Source organism: Oreochromis aureus, linkage group 18 (genome assembly GCF_013358895.1).
Source record: "Oreochromis aureus strain Israel breed Guangdong linkage group 18, ZZ_aureus, whole genome shotgun sequence".
Classification (NCBI taxonomy): Eukaryota; Metazoa; Chordata; class Actinopteri; order Cichliformes; family Cichlidae; genus Oreochromis; species Oreochromis aureus.
This window is the reverse complement of record NC_052959.1, coordinates 7,224,491-7,242,488: the sequence shown is the minus strand read 5'-3', so window position 1 is coordinate 7,242,488 and position 17,998 is coordinate 7,224,491. Positions and strand designations below refer to the sequence as shown.

The 17,998-nt window shown below is 43.0% G+C and overlaps 2 protein-coding genes across 2 annotated transcripts; both read right to left on the bottom strand.

Annotated features, from left to right (window-relative positions):
- Positions 1–1,007: 1,007 nt before the first annotated feature.
- LOC116332942 (solute carrier family 22 member 13-like) lies at positions 1,008–12,591 on the bottom strand. Its single transcript, XM_039601904.1, has 8 exons — positions 12,367–12,591; positions 12,101–12,269; positions 11,899–12,019; positions 3,099–3,193; positions 2,681–2,895; positions 2,469–2,577; positions 2,137–2,343; positions 1,008–2,049 (listed from the first exon to the last, which is right to left on the bottom strand). The coding sequence occupies exons 2-8, from the start codon at positions 12,250–12,252 to the stop codon at positions 1,989–1,991; spliced, it is 960 nt and encodes a 319-aa protein (XP_039457838.1). The 5' UTR covers positions 12,253–12,269; positions 12,367–12,591; the 3' UTR covers positions 1,008–1,988.
- Positions 12,592–14,760: 2,169 nt separating this feature from the next.
- LOC120434377 (solute carrier family 22 member 14-like) lies at positions 14,761–17,595 on the bottom strand. Its single transcript, XM_039602401.1, has 5 exons — positions 17,203–17,595; positions 16,948–17,051; positions 15,853–16,005; positions 15,055–15,186; positions 14,761–14,971 (listed from the first exon to the last, which is right to left on the bottom strand). Exons 1-5 carry the CDS (start codon positions 17,575–17,577, stop codon positions 14,761–14,763), a joined length of 975 nt encoding a protein of 324 aa, XP_039458335.1. The 5' UTR covers positions 17,578–17,595.
- Positions 17,596–17,998: the final 403 nt, after the last annotated feature.

Below are 17,998 nucleotides of genomic sequence, written 5' to 3'. Positions count from 1 at the left end.
TGACCATGTTCTATCACTCTGTGGTAAAGAGCGCTGTGTTCTTTGCAGTCATGTGCCGGGGCAGTGGGGTGAAGACAGCTGATGCCAACAGGCTGAACAAGCTGATTAAGAAGGCTCGTTCTGTCCTGGGTGTCAGACTGGAGAACCTGGTGGAGGTGTCTGAGAGGGGAATGCTAAAAAAGCTTCTCTGTATCATGGACAACCCCTTCCATCCAATGCGTGCCTCCATGATGGACCATCGGAGCACACGCAGCAAAAGACTCATCGCCCCTAAATGCAGAACTGACCGCCACAGGAAATCCTTTCTACCGATGGCAATAAGGCTGTCCAACTCTTCCTCGATCTGTAGATGATTTTCTTAGGATTAATATCAATGTCATTTTGTTCTCATTAAGATCATGCAATATTACTTAACAGTATGTTATTGAATGTTTGTTTCATCCCCCCATCATACGCTGGTACTCTCTTTTATTCATTGCACAATACTATGTCACTTTTTTATAATCACCTGCACTGATAGCTATGTTATTTGTTTTACCTGATATAGTTACATCGTTACTTGTTAGAGTTATTTTGATATTATATTTCCACTATCCTACTGTATACTACCGTATCCTACAATTCTTTTTGTATATTATTGTATATCTTTATTCCTCTGTTCCTCTTGCTTTATTGAGCATGTGTATGACGAAAGAATTTCCCTCGGGATAAATAAAGTTCTTCTTATCTTATCTTATATAACAAAGTAAAATATTTCAAAGCAAAAACAGAAAAGGGTCAGTATTACACTATAAAGTGTATTACACAGTATTGTGCACCAAAGTAACTTAGTGTGTGTGAAGAGTTGTGATAGTCAGTGCAGGTTGAAATAAATGCAATGTGAAAGAACAGATTGGAGGTATGGAGAGAGAGCAGTTGACCGCTTTTATTTTATTTTATCACATTTGAAAAAAAAGTATTAACACAGAAATCATTTTTTGTTTCTTTGAATCATTTGTTTTATTTGTGTGAAACGTGAAATCACATACATGTGAATCTGAGCAACAGTACCAGCTTCACAACCCAATATGAACTGAATGTAATGGTAGGACTGGATTTGTGTTATATAACATGCAGCCCATGAAATTTAAATCAGGTGTTAAATCTTTTTTATATTTAGATTTAATTACATCAGAATGAAATTATGACTTTCCACGAACCTGCCAGATAGTTTAGGTGCCAGTCTCAAGTGATGGTTGCCATCACACTCTACTTTCACTGAAGGGTATTTTTGGATTTAATGTTAAACTGTTTGGAAACAATGCCTTTAAAGAAAAGATTGAAAATCAATAATTTATCACTAAATTATAGCATACAAAACATGTAGTGCTTAGAAAAAATTAATTTATAATTATGATGAATAAAGGTATAAAAAAGTAAGTCCATAGACTGATGCCAAATTGTTAAAAAGCTCATATAAGACTGTATCTAAATGCTTGCATTATATAAAACTAAGAGATCTCTTAAATCAAAAAGCATTAATGCAACAACTGTATTGTTTCACAGTTGGTCGATACAATACAACTCTGTGGAGGTATGGAGAAACATACAAAGCAAATACTAATACAGTTTATCTGCTGCAGAAGAAAGATCTAGGAACTATAAAGGGATCCGATTATTATGAACCATGGATTAATTAGTAGAATATGTGTCTTCAAATTTGAGGATATCGATGATCTCGACAGTGCAGTGATGCTCTACAAAGCACAAAATAATTTCTTTCATGATCTCACATCATAATCTCAGACCCTAGTTTAGTTATCCATGTTTCTAATTCTTAGTTCCTTCTCTGATTTAGTAATTTCTCTTATCCGTCTGTGTCCTGTCTTTTTGAAGTTTCCTGTGTTAGAATCCCCAAATATTTGAATTCCAAACATATCATAATTATTTTGGTATATTTGTAGAAAGAGTTAAAAACTCAATACAAGACAAAGTCAGTACAAAAACATCTACATCTTGGTTGTATACGAATGTGGACTGGTAGTTGTTCTTCTTGTGGAGCTAACTTGTCTGAAAGATATAAAGGAGAAACAGATGAAAAAATGATCACTGACAAAATAACATGTTTGAGATGCTGCAGTAGTTAAACACTGATACCCATTGCGCTCAGCCTCTTCAGCCGTCTCAGGAAGCTCTTTTCTTTTGGTTTCGGGAAGCAAGAAGCCGAGAAATCCACCTATCAACGTAAGGCAGCTGAAGACTGTGATGGGTATGACCCAGTGATACGTGGCCAACAAGTTCAGCAGTGGAGCCAGCAATCCACCTAGTCTTGCTGATATGGATCCCAAAGCTGTGGCTGTTGGTCTGAAACAGGAAGACAAAAATTACTTTTGCTAAGTTGGTTGAGCCTTCTGTTCTTTTTTTGTTTTAACATTTTTAAACAAGTCAAGCAATTTTGATAAACATGAATAAAAACTGTGACTACTTACCTAACTGATGTTGGAAACAACTCCTGCATAAAGACCATACAAATAGAGCCAGCCCACATCAAGAAAAATTTAGACGCAACAGCTAAACATGTGACAGCAATGGCGTAACCTAGCATAAAGGAAATTAATTAATTAATTACTTAATAAAAGTGAACATATACTTGGTAAGCAGATAATTAAAAATGTATTTTGCGATATAACAAAGCATTTACCATCAGGAACAGCAAGGATAAGAATGGAAGAGACTCCTCCGATCAGAAGGGTTGCTATGAATAATATTTTCCTACCAAAAATCTCCAGCAGCCACATGGAGAGTAAAACAGAGGGTATTGAAAAAACACCAAAAAGGAGTTGAATTAAAAAGATGCTCAAACCAAAGTTTTCCATATCTAAGTACAAACTGTAGATGGAAAGGTTCACTGAAAACCTTTAAAACAGGAGAAAAACACAATTAATCACACAGAAAAGTCCTGTGTCATGAACCATTTATTACACATTTATGAATGGCCATTTAATCATCAAAACATCAAATTCAAAAGTCAAAATCTTACGATTTAAAAACAGCAACATGTTTTTGCATTGAAATATTTCCCTTTAATGTATTAACCTCACTATAGATGTTGAACTTACCATGATAGTATTATAATAAAGAAATATCTGGTCAGCAGTGATGATCTGAAGATGATTTTTATTCCTCCATTATTCACAGTGTTATTCACTTCAATCTGTGGGAGAAGTAATGCCTAATGTAAGTAATGCTTACAATAACAAATTTGAAAATAATTTGTAGCATTTTAAGTATTGTGTCATGTTTCGGCTGTGTGCAGGCAGGAGAAGGACCCAAACGCAAAACTCACCACGCAGGAATTAAACTCAAAAGCTGCTTTATTGCAGAGTGGCATGAAAACCATAACAAAACTAAACTAATCTGGGACATGGATAAACTGACACACAGGGAAACACAGCCATGAGGGAGACTACGACACTGACAAAGAGAAACACAGGACTTAAATACACAGAGGGATAACGAGGGAATGAGACACAGAAGGAGAGCACAGCTGGGAGTAATCAGGCTGGACGAGACAAGGGAAGTAAAACTAGAAACACTGACATGAGACACGGACCTTCAAGGTAAAACAGGAAACACACTGACTGAACTCTAGACATGTAACTTAACAGCAACTGGGGAGACAGAACATAAGAACCTGAAACATGGTACAGAAAGGCACAGTAGGCAACATGGAACACACAGGGAAGCCATATGACAGAACTTAAGAACTAAACTTTTGATAACCATAAAACAAAACTAGGTCGAAAACAAAATGTCCAATAAAGGCACAGGGGACAGTCCAAAAACTCAGGTCAGGAGGCCGACCAGGAGGCCAACGGCTCAGTAGTTCATGACTGAACAGTTCTGGAGGCCGACCGCGGAGCCAGCGGTGGCGACGAAGCAGTTCTGGAGGCCGACCGCGGAGCCAGCGGTGGCGACGAAGCAGGTCCGGGGGCCGGCCGTGCGGACGGCAGTGGCGACGATGTGGACGAAGCAGGTCCGGGGGTCGCCCATGACGGCAACGACGTCCAGTCAGCGGCCTGGAAGGTGGCCGCTGACGCCAAACTAGGCGTGGACGACGTTTAGCAGGCTGAGCCGGACGTGGACGAGGCGGTGGCTTGGCAGAAGCAGAGGCTGGACCAGGCGAGGCAGAAGCAGAAGCTGGAGCTGGACCAGGCGACGGCGTAGGCGCTGCAGGCAATGACGCTGCAGGTGGTTGCTGGACGGGCTCCTCGGGCCCTCCAGCTGACGTGGCTTGAGGCTGGACGGGCTCCTCGGGCCCTCCAGCTGACGTGGCTTGAGGCTGGACGGGCTCCTCGGGGCCTCCAGCTGACGTGGCTTGAGGCTGGACGGGCTCTGACTTTTTTTTTAAGTGAAGAATTTACTATAATAAAGCTTTAAAAGAGTCAACCAACTTTTTTATTTAGTTTTTAAATTTTTAAATGCATTTCTTCTAATAAAGACTCAACTAATGAGGTAATTTCCTGTCAAAAATAGAGGTCTGCTTACTTGTCAGCAGTTGTTGGCAGGATCAAAGACTCTTTGAAATCCCAGACACCTGGCCGTAAAGTGGCTTTGCATTCTTAAGTGTAAAACATTACCAGTATTGTAGCGGGTCGGGGCTGTTTTGGGGGTTCTGTTATTACAGTTATGTTTTTGTTGTCATGTTGTTATGGTGACGGATGACGCGCTCTCTCGGCGACTGTGTTTTTCCGGTGAGAGAGCGCCTTTTTTGTTGTTGTTCTGTGGTTGCCGCGCTGAGCAGTTAGGTAGCAGCAGTGTTCTTGCGCAGATATAAATAAACGGCTGTGCTCCCAAGAAACCTCTGTCTCCTCCGTGTCTGAGCTCGCCACATTGGTGTCAGAAGTGGGATAGCTCACTCTCGCCATAATGGAGAGAGACATTCAGAGGCTGGAGCAAGCTGTCGAGGAGAACATTCCCCGCTTGGGAAGCTGGCGATTGAAGAGAGAGGACGTGAGCGGCCACGTAAGTCCCCCGATGGGTCCCGATGGGTCCCGATGGCGCGAGCGCACCGCGGCGGCGGCCCGTCGCGACCGACGCTAGGGCAATGCTTCATGGGCTACCTCTGTCGACCCACACACCGAGCCCCCAACCGCGAGCAGTTATGTCTACCATGCCAGTTAAGGTACCGAAATACAACGGGCTAACCCTGCTAGAGCCCTACCTCTCACAAGTCCGGCTGGCCGCCAGACATAGTGGCTGGAGCAAAGAGGAGACTGCTACACACCTAGCGCTAGCATTAGAGGGAGATGCACTGCAGATACTCCTTGACCTAGCCCCGGCAGAGCAGCATGAGCTCCAGGCCCTCACCGCGGCACTCGAGAGGCGATTCGGGCAGCGGCACTCCACTGGTCAGAGCAGAGAGCAGCTGACCAACCGGAGCCGTCGGCCTACGTTCTTAGGCCATGTGATCAGCACTCAAGGTATCGCCACAGATTCCGCAAAGGTGGCCGCGGTCCGGGACTGGCCGACTCCCTCGAACGTCAAAGAACTGCAGAGCTTCCTGGGCCTAGCCTCCTACTACCGTCGGTTTATCAAGGGGTTCGCGACGATAGCCAGCCCCCTCCACCGCCTGACTGACAAGGGCCAGCCGTTTGGCTGGGGTGATGCCTGCGCTGCAGCTTTTGCACAGCTGAAGGAGGCCCTCACCAGAGCCCCACTCCTGGCCTACCCTGACGCCCGGCAACCTTTCATTGTGGACACTAACGCTAGCAATGTAGGAGTCGGGGCGGTCCTTTCCCAGCAGGGCGAGGCCGGAGAACGAGTGGTGGCATACTTCAGCCATGCTCTGGGGCGAGCTGAGAGGAACTACTGCGTGACCCGGCGGGAGCTGCTGGCCGTAGTGCTAGCGGTGCGGCACTTCCGGCCATACCTGCACGGCTGCCGGTTCCTCCTGCGCACTGACCATGCATCTCTGACTTGGCTCCTGAACTTCAAACACCCAGAAGGTCAGGTGGCCCGCTGGCTGGAGGTCCTTCAGGGCTACGACTTCGAGATCCAGCATCGGGCAGGTCGACAGCATGGCAACGCTGATGCCCTCTCCAGACGGCCCTGCATGGCCGTCGAGTGCCGCTACTGTCTGCGACAGGAGGAGTGGGCCCAGGAGGCGCTGGGGGTGGCTACTGCTCAGGCCACAGCCAGCGGAGGGGGGTGGCTCCCATTGACAACGCAGCAGCTGAAGCGGGAGCAGGAGGCTGACGCGACGTTGGTTCAGGTGGGGGCCTGGCTGGAGGCGGCGCAACGCCCAGACTGGACGGGGGTGTCGGGACAGGAGCCCGAGGTGAAGGCCTACTACTCCCAGCACAACAACCTGGAGACCCACGACGGCCTCCTGTACCGGAGATGGCGGGCCCCCGGTCAGGGCAGAGATCTCCTGCAGCTGTTGGTGCCTCAGTCACTGCGGTCGCAGGTGCTTGAGCTTGTCCACGGCTCGGTGGGGGCAGGACACTATGGGAACGCCAAAACTCTCCGCCGCCTCAGGGGACGGTTCTACTGGCCTGGCTGTCGACGGGATGTGGAACTTCACGTGCACTGCTGTGACACCTGCACGGCGCAGAAGGGCCCAACTCAACACTCCACTGCCCCCCTTCAGCAGTACTTGGTGGGGGCCCCGATGGAGCGAGTGGGAGTGGACGTCCTAGGGCCCTTCCCCGTTACGGAGTCAGGGAACCGGTATGTGCTGGTGGCTATGGACTATTTCACAAAGTGGCCGGAGGCCTACGCGGTGCCGGACCAGAGTGCGACGACGACAGCAGAGAGGCTGGTGGAGGAGATGTTCACCCGTTTTGGGGTCCCGGCTGAGCTCCACAGTGACCAGGGGCGCAACTTCGAATCGAAGGTCTTCGGGGAGATTTGTCGGCGGCTGGGGGTGGAGAAGACAAGAACCACACCGCTCCACCCGCAAAGCGACGGCTTGGTCGAGCGTTTTAACCGCACACTGGCTACCCAGCTCGCCATTCTCACCAGCCGCCACCAGCGGGATTGGGACCGACATCTGCCCCTGGTCCTTTGGTCGTATTGGACTGCGGCTCAGGAGTCCAGCCAGTGCGCGCCTGCCGCTTTGATGTTTGGGCGGGAGCTCCGGACGCCTGTGGATCTGGTGTTTGGGTCCGCCCCCGAGCCGGAGATTGACGGTGGGCCAGAGATGGACTACTACAGGAGGCTGAGGGAGCGGCTGCAGGTGGTTCACGACCAGTGTTGGTCAAGTTACTTGAAAAAAGTAATCAGTTACCAGTGTTGGGGAGTAACGGAATACATGTACCGCCGTTACGTATTTAGAATACAAAATATGAGTAACTGTATTCCGTTACAGTTATCGTTTAAAAAGGTGGTATTCAGAATACAGTTACTTTGTTGAAATAAATGGATTACACGGCGGTACTTCCCTGTTTCATATTGTCGCGGACTGTTTGGGTTTGTTTGACAGCTACGTAATGTTGTTCCAGGCGGCAGCGTTACGGTTGCCATGGTTATAGGGTGACGCACTCTTTCTCTGCGTGTTTCCTGGGTGAGAGAGCGCTTTTTTGTTGTTGTTGTTGTGCTAAGCTAAAAGGCAGAATGCTACAGGCATGGCCCTAAAGAATGTAGCATCATGGGCAGTGTAGTCCGTGCTACAGCGAGAATGGACTGCCATACACGTTATGTGTCTGTGAGCGAGGGAGGGAGAGAAAGGAAAAGTCCGAGCTGTCACGGAGCAAAAACGGGAGCTGGAAGCATGTAAATATAATAATAACCACTGCAGCCAAGAAGAGTGCCTGACGAGCCCATTTGTAAGTAAGCTATTAAGACTCAACTGTACACTGTGTTCGTGTTTTCCTCCGGAAAAAATAAGTTCTGTTGGAGCAGCCTTTCAACGCCTCTCTCTCTCTGGCAAGCAAAGTTGACCCAGACAACAAAGTAAAGCTAGTTTTCGCTACCAGCCCGACACGGAACCCACCGTGATTAGCCACAGGTCCCTTTACTACGGTTCGGAGCCGCGGACCTTCAGTATCAGTAATAAATCACAGCAATAGTACATTCACATAGTTGTAAACAGCACGATAATATATTAAGTAATCCAAAGTATTCAGAATACGTTACTCTCATTGAGTAACGTAACGGAATACGTTACAGAATACATTTTGGGGCATGTATTCAGTATTCTGTAATGGAATACATTTTAAAAGTAACCTTCCCAACACTGTCAGTTACTAATTACTGATTATTTCCCTGAAAAAGTAATCCCGTTACTTTACTGATTACTTATTTTCAAAAGTAATTAATTAATTAGTTACTTAGTTACTTTTTAAAAACACGATTTACAACCTGAATAGGTGATAAAGCGATAGATCTTTCAGCCCAATTCTACTTTTTCTGCATAATCCATCATACAAAATATAATCAAATGGAAACGTCTCTTTTTAAAACTTTAAACTTTAAATCTTTTAACTTTATGCATCAAGCAAAAATTAAATTATATGCAACATTCTCTGACTGGAAGAAATTTGTTTAACAATTAAACCTATTTTCTGCACATTCCAGCATAGAAAATAAAATATTTTTTTGTATTTACACTCACTCTTTCAAATAAATGCAAGTAAAACACAGCAGAAAATAAATAAAATCAAAGACTAGCGGTCCTGTTGCTCTATTTTCACCTATAAAGCAGGACTGGGGTAGGCGGAGGTTTACCCTGGTGCAGGTGTGCCGCAGCGGTCAGTGGAAGAATCATGAGTTTCTCTGTGAATTTCACATTATGTCGTGAGCGCACTCGCTGCTTGCTTGGAAGTTTAGGGGTTTTTTCGCTGTAAAAGAAGTTTTCTTCCCACGCACAACGGACACTAATGTTTTTGTCACTTTTTATGGAATCAAACTCAAAATAAGGTCAGTACTTCCACGCTTTGAACGCTGCATGCTATACTCTCTCCCGCACTTGATATCAGAATCTGAAATCAGATTCAGTACTGCCCATCTCTGTTCACGACTACACCCGCCAGGCCCAGGCCAGCGCCGGAGTACGACAGAAAAGAGCCTACGACACCAAGTGCCGGGGCGCGGGGGTTTCGTGCCTGGCGACAAGGTTTGGGTGTACTGCCCGGTTCGCAAGAGAGGAGTGTCCCCCAAACTGTGCAGTCACTTGCAAGGGCCGGCGGAGGTCGTGGAGCGGCTAACGGAAGTGGTGTACCGTATCCGCATGCCGGGCCCGGGGCGCATGGTGGTGTTGCACTGGGACAGGCTTTCACTGTACCGACCGCTCGCTCCGGCAGACGCCGGGGCAGGGGATGCTGGTGACACCCCATGTTCTGATCCGAGTGACTTTTCCGGCGCGCCAAAAGAAGGCACCTGGACATTTGCGGGACTTTGTGTGGAGTAATGGGGCTGTCGGGGATGACTGACCCCTTAGGTGGGGGCTATGTAGCGGGTCGGGGCTGTTTGGAGGTTCTGTTATTACAGTTATTTTTTTGTTGTCATGTTGTCATGGTGACGGGTGACGCGCTCTCTTGGCGACTGTGTTTTTCCGGTGAGAGAGCGCCTTTTTTGTTGTTGTTCTGTGGTTGCCGCGCTGAGCAGTTAGGTAGCGGCAGTGTTCTTGCGCAGATATAAATAAACGGCTGTGCTCCCAAGAAACCTCTGTCTCCTCCGTGTCTGAGCTCGCCACAGTATTATATCACAGTAAGTATTCTAATTTTCTTTAGATTTCTGTTTTCCAAGCCATTTTAGTGTCAGCAAAGAAATTCTCATTCAGTTGCACTGTAGCTAGCAGCTAATAAGCTAACACTTAACAAGCTAACACAGTCGCTTCACTAAGTTAGCTGACTGAGTTCACCGTGATAGCTGAGACAGACCACTAAGTTTTTAAACTATAGAAAACGTAATTCTAAGCAGGTATTTAATTGTTTCCCTTTTTTTTTTAATGTAATACTCTCCAGACATATATACAGATATTATAACAAAGAATAATCTTTAAAATTTAAGGTGATGGACTTGAATGGAGTAAGAACCGCCAGGAGCTAATGTAATGTAATGGTAATGGACATTGTGAGTGACAGGAGCTGGTTAAAGTCTTTATTTAGTGATATGATCATGTAGAGAAATAGCTGAACATTTTGCGGGGAATATGTTGCTGCATGGTTGTTCAATTAAAGCAAAAGATAGTAGCAATATAGAATGATTCTTTTTCTGCTAAAAAAAAATCTTGATAACTTTTTGTTTAGGCAAGTTTAAACAGCCCTTTGAAAGTTAAGATTCTTGTTTTGGACGTCTTATTAAATTGGTGCCTTGAAAATATGTGATATTACTAGAAACTGAATGTGCTATCCACTTCTTTCACCTTGGTTAACAATTTAGATCCTTGTTGTCAACACAGCAGAGGTGCTGGCAGGTCAAAACTTGAAGTAGCACTTTACACTTGTATGGAGGAACAAATATCACTGTATGGAGAATAACCATAACTATCACTTTACCATAGTTAAATTACCTTTGCTCTTTTATAATGTAGGTATACACAGAGTTCTAACATTGAAAGGAGTTAAAACAGAGCATGCCCAACACGTTCTGCACCAAATTTGACAGGCGTCTTAACTTTAACTGATGACTTTAATGAAGTAGAAGACTCACAAAACAAGTAAGTCTTTCGTGGTTCCACGGTCATTGACCAAGTGTTTTGAGATGTATGGGTTTATGATGCATTTCTGAATTTATTATGCGTTCTACATCGTTTAGACTTGTAGCTTGTGCTTCCAAGTTAAGTCATCCATGTTTCTAGTTCTTTGTCAAGCTCACCTCTTTTGCTCTTTGTCTCTGTGTTCCGTGTTTTTTACTTTCTGTTTTATTTTGTTAGTTGTGGTCTCGTCAGCATTATGTTCAGTTTTGCTTCCTCTGTCTCGTCAAACCTAATCTGTTCCTTCTGTGTTCCCCAGCTGTTTCTACTACCCTCATCACCTTCCTGTATATATGTGTCTCAGCCTTGTTTGTCTATTGTTGTGATCTCCCTCATCCCTCTAGCTGTATGTCCTGTCTATTTGGAATGTCCTGTGTTAGAGGCCTCAAGTATTTGCCAGTTTAAGTTTGTTATATTCAGCTCCCTCAATGTCCAGCAGTAAAGCTGACTCTAAGTTAGTCTTGCATCCGAGTCCTGCATGTAGGGTCCAACTCAAATGACTATTTGACCTGAAACTCAAACTGAGATTTTGACTTTTAGAAATAGTCCACATTGTTTTCATTTTTGTCTTATTTGTATTAACGCGAACAATTTTTTTTGTATATATGTTTGATTGGCCTGGTGACCTGTCCAGGATGCACCATTCTTCTTGTCTTATGTCAATTGAAATATGCCCCTACCACAAACATTATGTACTTTTATTTGTTTTTTTCCCTTATAGTTCTGTTCTTTGGCCTTTCCCATGTATGGATGACTCAGGATTTTTCAGAATCTGTCTTGAACACTTCACTGTACTCCTCTATAACACGTAAACAGCTCACCAGAATACTAACATGCTTTTAACATACCTTTATTTAGTCTGTCATCATTCAAAGTAACTAAACTAAAAAAGTAACTATTGTACTAATTTCTTTTAAGTTATGTCAACTTATTCCAGTGGGACACATGATTGAAAACTTGAAGTAGGCGTTACTGAATGTTTTTTTAATTTAATTACTAAATATGTTAGTTTTATTGTAGTCAAAAGGTATATGTCAAATGTAATGAAAATGTGACATAATAAACTTTATCCTTTAAATTAATCAACTTTAAAAATTTAAGGCAATTATTTAAAGTTTAAACTTTTTGGGTTTTACAGATGAAACATTTTGCTTTCAGGTATTTTACACATGCCATCGATGTTCTTGAAAACTCCTCCCCTGTTGAATGTGATTCACTACCTTGTCCAGAAGAGACTCTGACACAGGGTGTTTGTTAATGGCTGCTGCTTTGACAATCAGCTGTTTGGCTTCTTCTTTTCTGCCTCTGCTTAACAGCCACCTGGCTGACTCTGGAATAAACCTGATAGAAAAAAATGGCACTTCAAACAAACAGACATTTTGAAATTTATAAATGGCTCAATAAATAGAGTGAAATGCACACCATATGTAGATCATAAGAACTGCAAGCGGAACTGCTGTGATCAGCTGAGCCAGTCTCCAGTTTCGGATGCCATAGATCATACCAGCGAGGACGCACTGTCCAATTGCACTAAACAGCTGAGACACACAAGCTCCCCATGATCTTTTGGACATCCCAATCCATTCAGTGGCTGCAATAAGGAAAATATGTTAATTGCTATTTTAATTGAGATACAAAGAATACAAAAAATGATAAAATACAAAGAACAAACCTTAAAAAGTACTCACATTGCACATGAGCTGCTATAAATATCTAGGCTGACTGTACATATATTTTTCTATTACTGTTTTACACCTGATCAGACAGAACATCACAGTGTGAATGGATAATGACCCAAACCAACCAACAACAACTCACGAATTTCTCAAGTGTGTTTTTAGTTGAAGACAAAACTGACAAAGCCACCACAAAGATCCACAAACAAGCAGAAGCTAAAGACGGCTGCATAGCCATCATTTTCATTCATGATTTTGTCCAACTACTCATGAGCCTCTGAAAATGAAGAACTTTCTATAAAAATGGCTGGTTTCTGTTTAACCCCAACCTGGCAACAACCTTGTGATTTTCCTCAACTGAATGAATCCACTTGTCCGGGTATGTTTACTTTACAAAACCTCACTGCTCAGGTCGTGGGGGTGGTCTCGTGATCATTTTTTGCCAGCACTTGAAAGTCCTGCCAGTTAATTTTGATAGATTTATTTCTCTAGAGTGCCTTGCATGTAAGCTGACTGGACCTATACCCACCATCATAGCTACTATAAACTGCCCCCCCAAACCTAACTCTCTCTTTCTCAGTGACTTTGCGAACCTACTAACCCACCTTTCATCTCTCTCCCCAAATGTTATTTTGATGGGAAATTTCAACATTCATATGGATAATAATAACCTTCTGCTCACCAGGGACTTTTCCTCCTGTCTCGAGGGCTTTGAATTCAAACAGTTTATCAACTTTCCCACTCACCTTGGACTTGATCTACTGCCCTGGTCTTACTCCATCGAATCTTTCTTCTGCTGAAATCCCCATAACTGACCACTTCCTCCTTTCATCCAACCTCACTCTCTGCTGTGCTTCTACCAAGCCAACCCGCCTAATTGCCGTTCCGCAACATCAAGAACATTGATATGGAAATTCTCACTACCAGATTGGACAATATTCAGATTCCAGACCACTATTCTACCCCGATGATCTCTTGTTATATTATAATAATTGTTTACTCAATGTCCTTGATTCTCTGGCTGGGTAGATATAAGAAATCAGGTTTAACTGTTGACGCAGAAATCGATGAATGTCATGTACTCGAATATAAAGACTCCATCAACCAGGACAAACAAAGCTTCTACTCTGGTATTATCACTTCTTGTGAGGTTAACTCCAGGACTATGTTTTCACTTCTCAACAAACTTCTTCAGCCCTCCAACACTTTACCACCACACTTCTATTCTTCTGAAACCTATAACTCCTTGATGCTGTTCTTCACTACAAAAATTAATAACATTCACCAGCAACTCAGTTCAAATGCTGTGTCTACCCCCTCTCCAGAACCTTTTCTCCATTTTGAGCCCTTTTCCACATTTCATCTTCCCGATTTATCTGATATTACTGTGATCATATGTAAATCAAAGCCCGCCACATGTCGATGTCAACCCTATGCCTACAGGCCCTGTGAAATCCTGCATCTCTTCCTTGCTCCCACTCATCTCTGCTATCATTCACTCTTCACTCACCACAGGCATCATTCCCTCCTTACTCAAGATTGCTTCTGTCACTCCAGTACTGAAAAAACCCTCCTTAGATCGTAACAACTTTAACAACCTCTGTCAGATTTCTAATCTTCTAATCTTAAATCTCTAAAATACTTGAAAAAGTAGTTGTAGCTCAACTTCATTTACACCTGGTTAATAATAACATCTATTTCGATTTCAATCTGGTTTTCGCTCATGTCACAGTACAGAAACTGCTTTGCTTAAAGTCACTAATGATCTTTTACTTGGAGCTGACTCTGGTCTTCTCAACATTCTCATCTTTTTGGATCTGAGCTCAGCCTTCGACACCATCTCTCACTCTGTCCTTCTAAGCAGACTTTCCTCTCTTGGTATCTCCGACACACTGCTAGCCCGGTTCAAATTATATCTCCTTGACCCCTCCCAGTTTATTCAACTCAAATCATTCTGCTCTCGTCTCTTCCCAGTCACTTATGGTGTACCCCAAGGTTCAGTCTTAGGCCATCTTCTCTTCATAATTTACATCCTCCCTTTTGGTACCATTTTCCGTAAATTTGATCTTCATTTTCACAGTTTTGCCGATGACACTCAGTTATATCTCTCCTGCAGGCCTGATTCCTCTCTCCCACCTTATTCTCTTACAAAATGCTTATCCAAATTGGTGGTTCAGCTCTAATTTACTTAAGCTTAATCAGGATAAAACTGAAATCCTCCTTATTGGCACTAAATCCAACCTACTGAAGGCTAATCATTTCTCACTCACTATTGATAACCCCACAGTTTTCCCCTCACCTCAGGTTAAAAGCCTTGGTGTCATCCTAGACAGTTAACTATCATTTAAATCTCACATCAATAATCTCACCCATTCTGCCTATTTCCATCTACGCAACATTAACAGATTACGTCCTTCTCTTTCCACTCAGTCTACGTCCATTCTTGTCCACAGTCTTGTTACCTCCTGAATTGACTATTGTAATTCTCTCTTGCATGGTCTCCCCCAAAAATCCCTTCATAAGCTTCAACTGGTTCAAAACTCTGCTGCCTGCATTATTACCAGAACCCCCTCCTACCAGCACATCACCCCTGTTCTCCAGGAACTTCACTGGCTCCCTGTGAAATCCCAGATAGTGTACAATCTTCTACTACTCACCTTCAAGACTCTTCATAACCTTGCTCCTCCCTACCTTTCTAACCTGTTAAGCACTATCTCTTCCGCCCGCTCACTTCGATCCACTTCTTCTATCCAGCTTGCTGTGTCTTCTTTCCGCCTCACCACCATGGGAAGCAGAGCTTTCAGCTGCTCTGCTCCCAGGCTGTGGAACACTCTACCCCCAGATATAAGAAACACTGGTTCTCTGTGCCAGTTTAAATCTCAACTCAAAACCCATCTATTCAAATCTGCATATTCACTGTGAACCTATTGTTTGTTTATTTTACCTTGTGCTTTTGTTTTCTTATTTTTCTTCGTTGTCATTGTTCTATTATGTGTTTTATTCTATTGTCAATTGTCCTTGGGTAAATAAAATGTATTATTATTATTATTATTATTATTATTAATTATCAAACAGTTAATGCTTAATTTTTGTAAATCCCGTGAATTACAAGTTGAAAATCTCCATTTCTATCATGTCTTGATTGTCTGTGGTTTACAGATGCAAAAATACATAAATGTGTCTTTGTCCTTTGTCCATCCTCTTTATGTTTAGAAACTGATGATCTTTTGTCTCTTATGTAAATGTAAATATGTAAAACGGTCACAAAGACAACAGTAAGATAAAAGTAACAATAAGAATAATAAATGGGAAGAGGTGGAAGTAGAAAGTGTAAATGGAAAATATCAGATCAGTACAGCCTTGTTGGACCTATAAAACATTACAAGAACATCATCTTAGCCATTGAGAGAACAACTGGCAGATTATTTTACAGTTAAAATGATTGTTAGTTGTAGCCTTGTCCAGAATATGTAAAAAGTTAGTATTATCTTCATACACAGTATGATGCTGTTGACGTGATATCCTCCACCTCCAAATCCCACCAAAAACAGAGATACTAAATATAAGTAGACGTTGGGACAGAGAGCTGTTGTCATGGTGAATACAGATAACAGAACTGCTGAAATCTGAGTTGCTCGTTTGCGGCCGAACCTGAAACACCAAGAGAAACATACAGTGATACGTTAGCTTCTGTTATGCAAATCACAAGCAGTGTTGGGGAGTAACGGAATACATGTCCCGCCGTTACGTATTTAAAATACAAAATATGAGTAACTGTATTCTGTTACAGTTACCGTTTAAAAAGGTGGTATTCAGAATACAGTTACTTTGTTGGAATAAAAGGATTACACGGCAGTCTTTTCGTGTTTCATATGTTAGGCTGTCCCCTCTCTATTTTTGGCAATTCCACGCTGGTGGAAACCCAAACAAAAAACGCATTAAGAGGCTCTAATGCCTGTGTGTCAATCTCGTGGCCCATGTCACCTCTACTTGTGGCCCGCATAATGACGTGACGAAATATTTTTAAAAATTATTGTTCAAAAAATTATTTAATATGAGGGCAATAGGCAGAGTGTTACAGGCATAGCCCTAAAGAATGTAGCCTCATTGGCAGTGTAGCCCAGTTGTAAGTAAGCTATTAAGACTCGACTGTACACTGTGTTCGTATTTTTCTCCGAAACAATAAGTTCCGTTGGAGCAGCCTTTCAACGCCTCTCTCTGTCTCTCGCTGGGAAAGTCGACCCAGACAACAAAGTAAAGCTAGTTTTTTCCTAACCCTAACACCAAGACAAACACACAGTGATACATTGGCTTCTGTTATGATACTAAGCATACTAAATCACAAGAGCTGTTGGTTAATGTTGTGGCATTTAAGAGATAACAATGCAGTCATGGAAAATCTTAACGAGTGTGTACGGCACACTCTTGACAAGAAAGCAAAGAAACGGGTCTGAACATTTCAAACAATTTCTTTTTTAAGTTGTGAAAAATATTTTAAAATTATTTGGATAGCTGTTGCTATGATAGCAAAGTATTTCTGTAGTTCGATAATGTGCGAAACGAACCATGAACTACTGAAAGGAGCACACTTACGATTCAGCAAAAGGTCCAAATACAAGGGAACCAACAAGAACTCCAGCCATGAACATTGCTTGAATCACTTCCACCAAGCTGGCCCGGCCACACACTAGATCAAACTGTAAGTATTTGTAAAATAATAATAATAATAATAATAATAAAATAAATAATAATAATAAAATAAATAATAATAATAAAACAAACAGAAAAACTAATTAATGTAATGTTTCATGTAGGTGACTGATCTGCTGAACAACAAATTTCACTTACATCAGTGACTATGGTGGCTTTGTAGAGCATGTTCCCATACACCCATCCATCCTGGCACCCTGTGGTCTCATTGAGTCCGTACTCTCTGATAGTATCAATGTCCCAGTTCACGGGGACAAACATCTCACACTTGCTGAAGGTCCCATCCTCCTCCCGAGGCACGGTCAGGTTGAGCTGCTCCTCTGAGGTCAGGTTAGGAGCAGCACTGAGGATCCAGTCTGTGTTGCAGTGTCTGTCTGGATCTGATTGGATGAAAACAAAACTGGCAAAGAGAAAAGTCTGAACAAAGTTTGGAAAGCAAAGTGCAATGAGAGTGATCTTCTGGAATAATCCAAATTCCCCAATGTTCCTTAGAATCTCTCCAAAGTCTGTCATTTTGAGCTTGATGGTGAAGGTCTGATTGTTCAAAAATAGGCAATAGGCAGAGTGTTACAGGCATAGCCCTTAAGAATGTAGCCTCATTGGCAGTGTAGCCCAGTTGTAAGTAAGCTATTAAGACTCGACTGTACACCGTGTTCGTATTTTTCTCCGAAACAATAAGTTCCATTGGAGCAGCCTTTCAACGCCTCTCTCTGTCTCTTGCTGGGAAAGTTGACCCAGACAACAAAGTAAAGCTAGTTTTTTCAGCTACGATCCCGACACAGAACCCGACGTATTAGCCAGAGGTCCCTTTACTACGGTTCGGAGCCGCGGACCTGTTTTATATATGCACAGAATAGTTTTCTATGCAAGATCGCTGCAAAAAGTGCAGCCTTACCTAATGTTCAGCTACTGTTACTCATTTTATATTAAGATT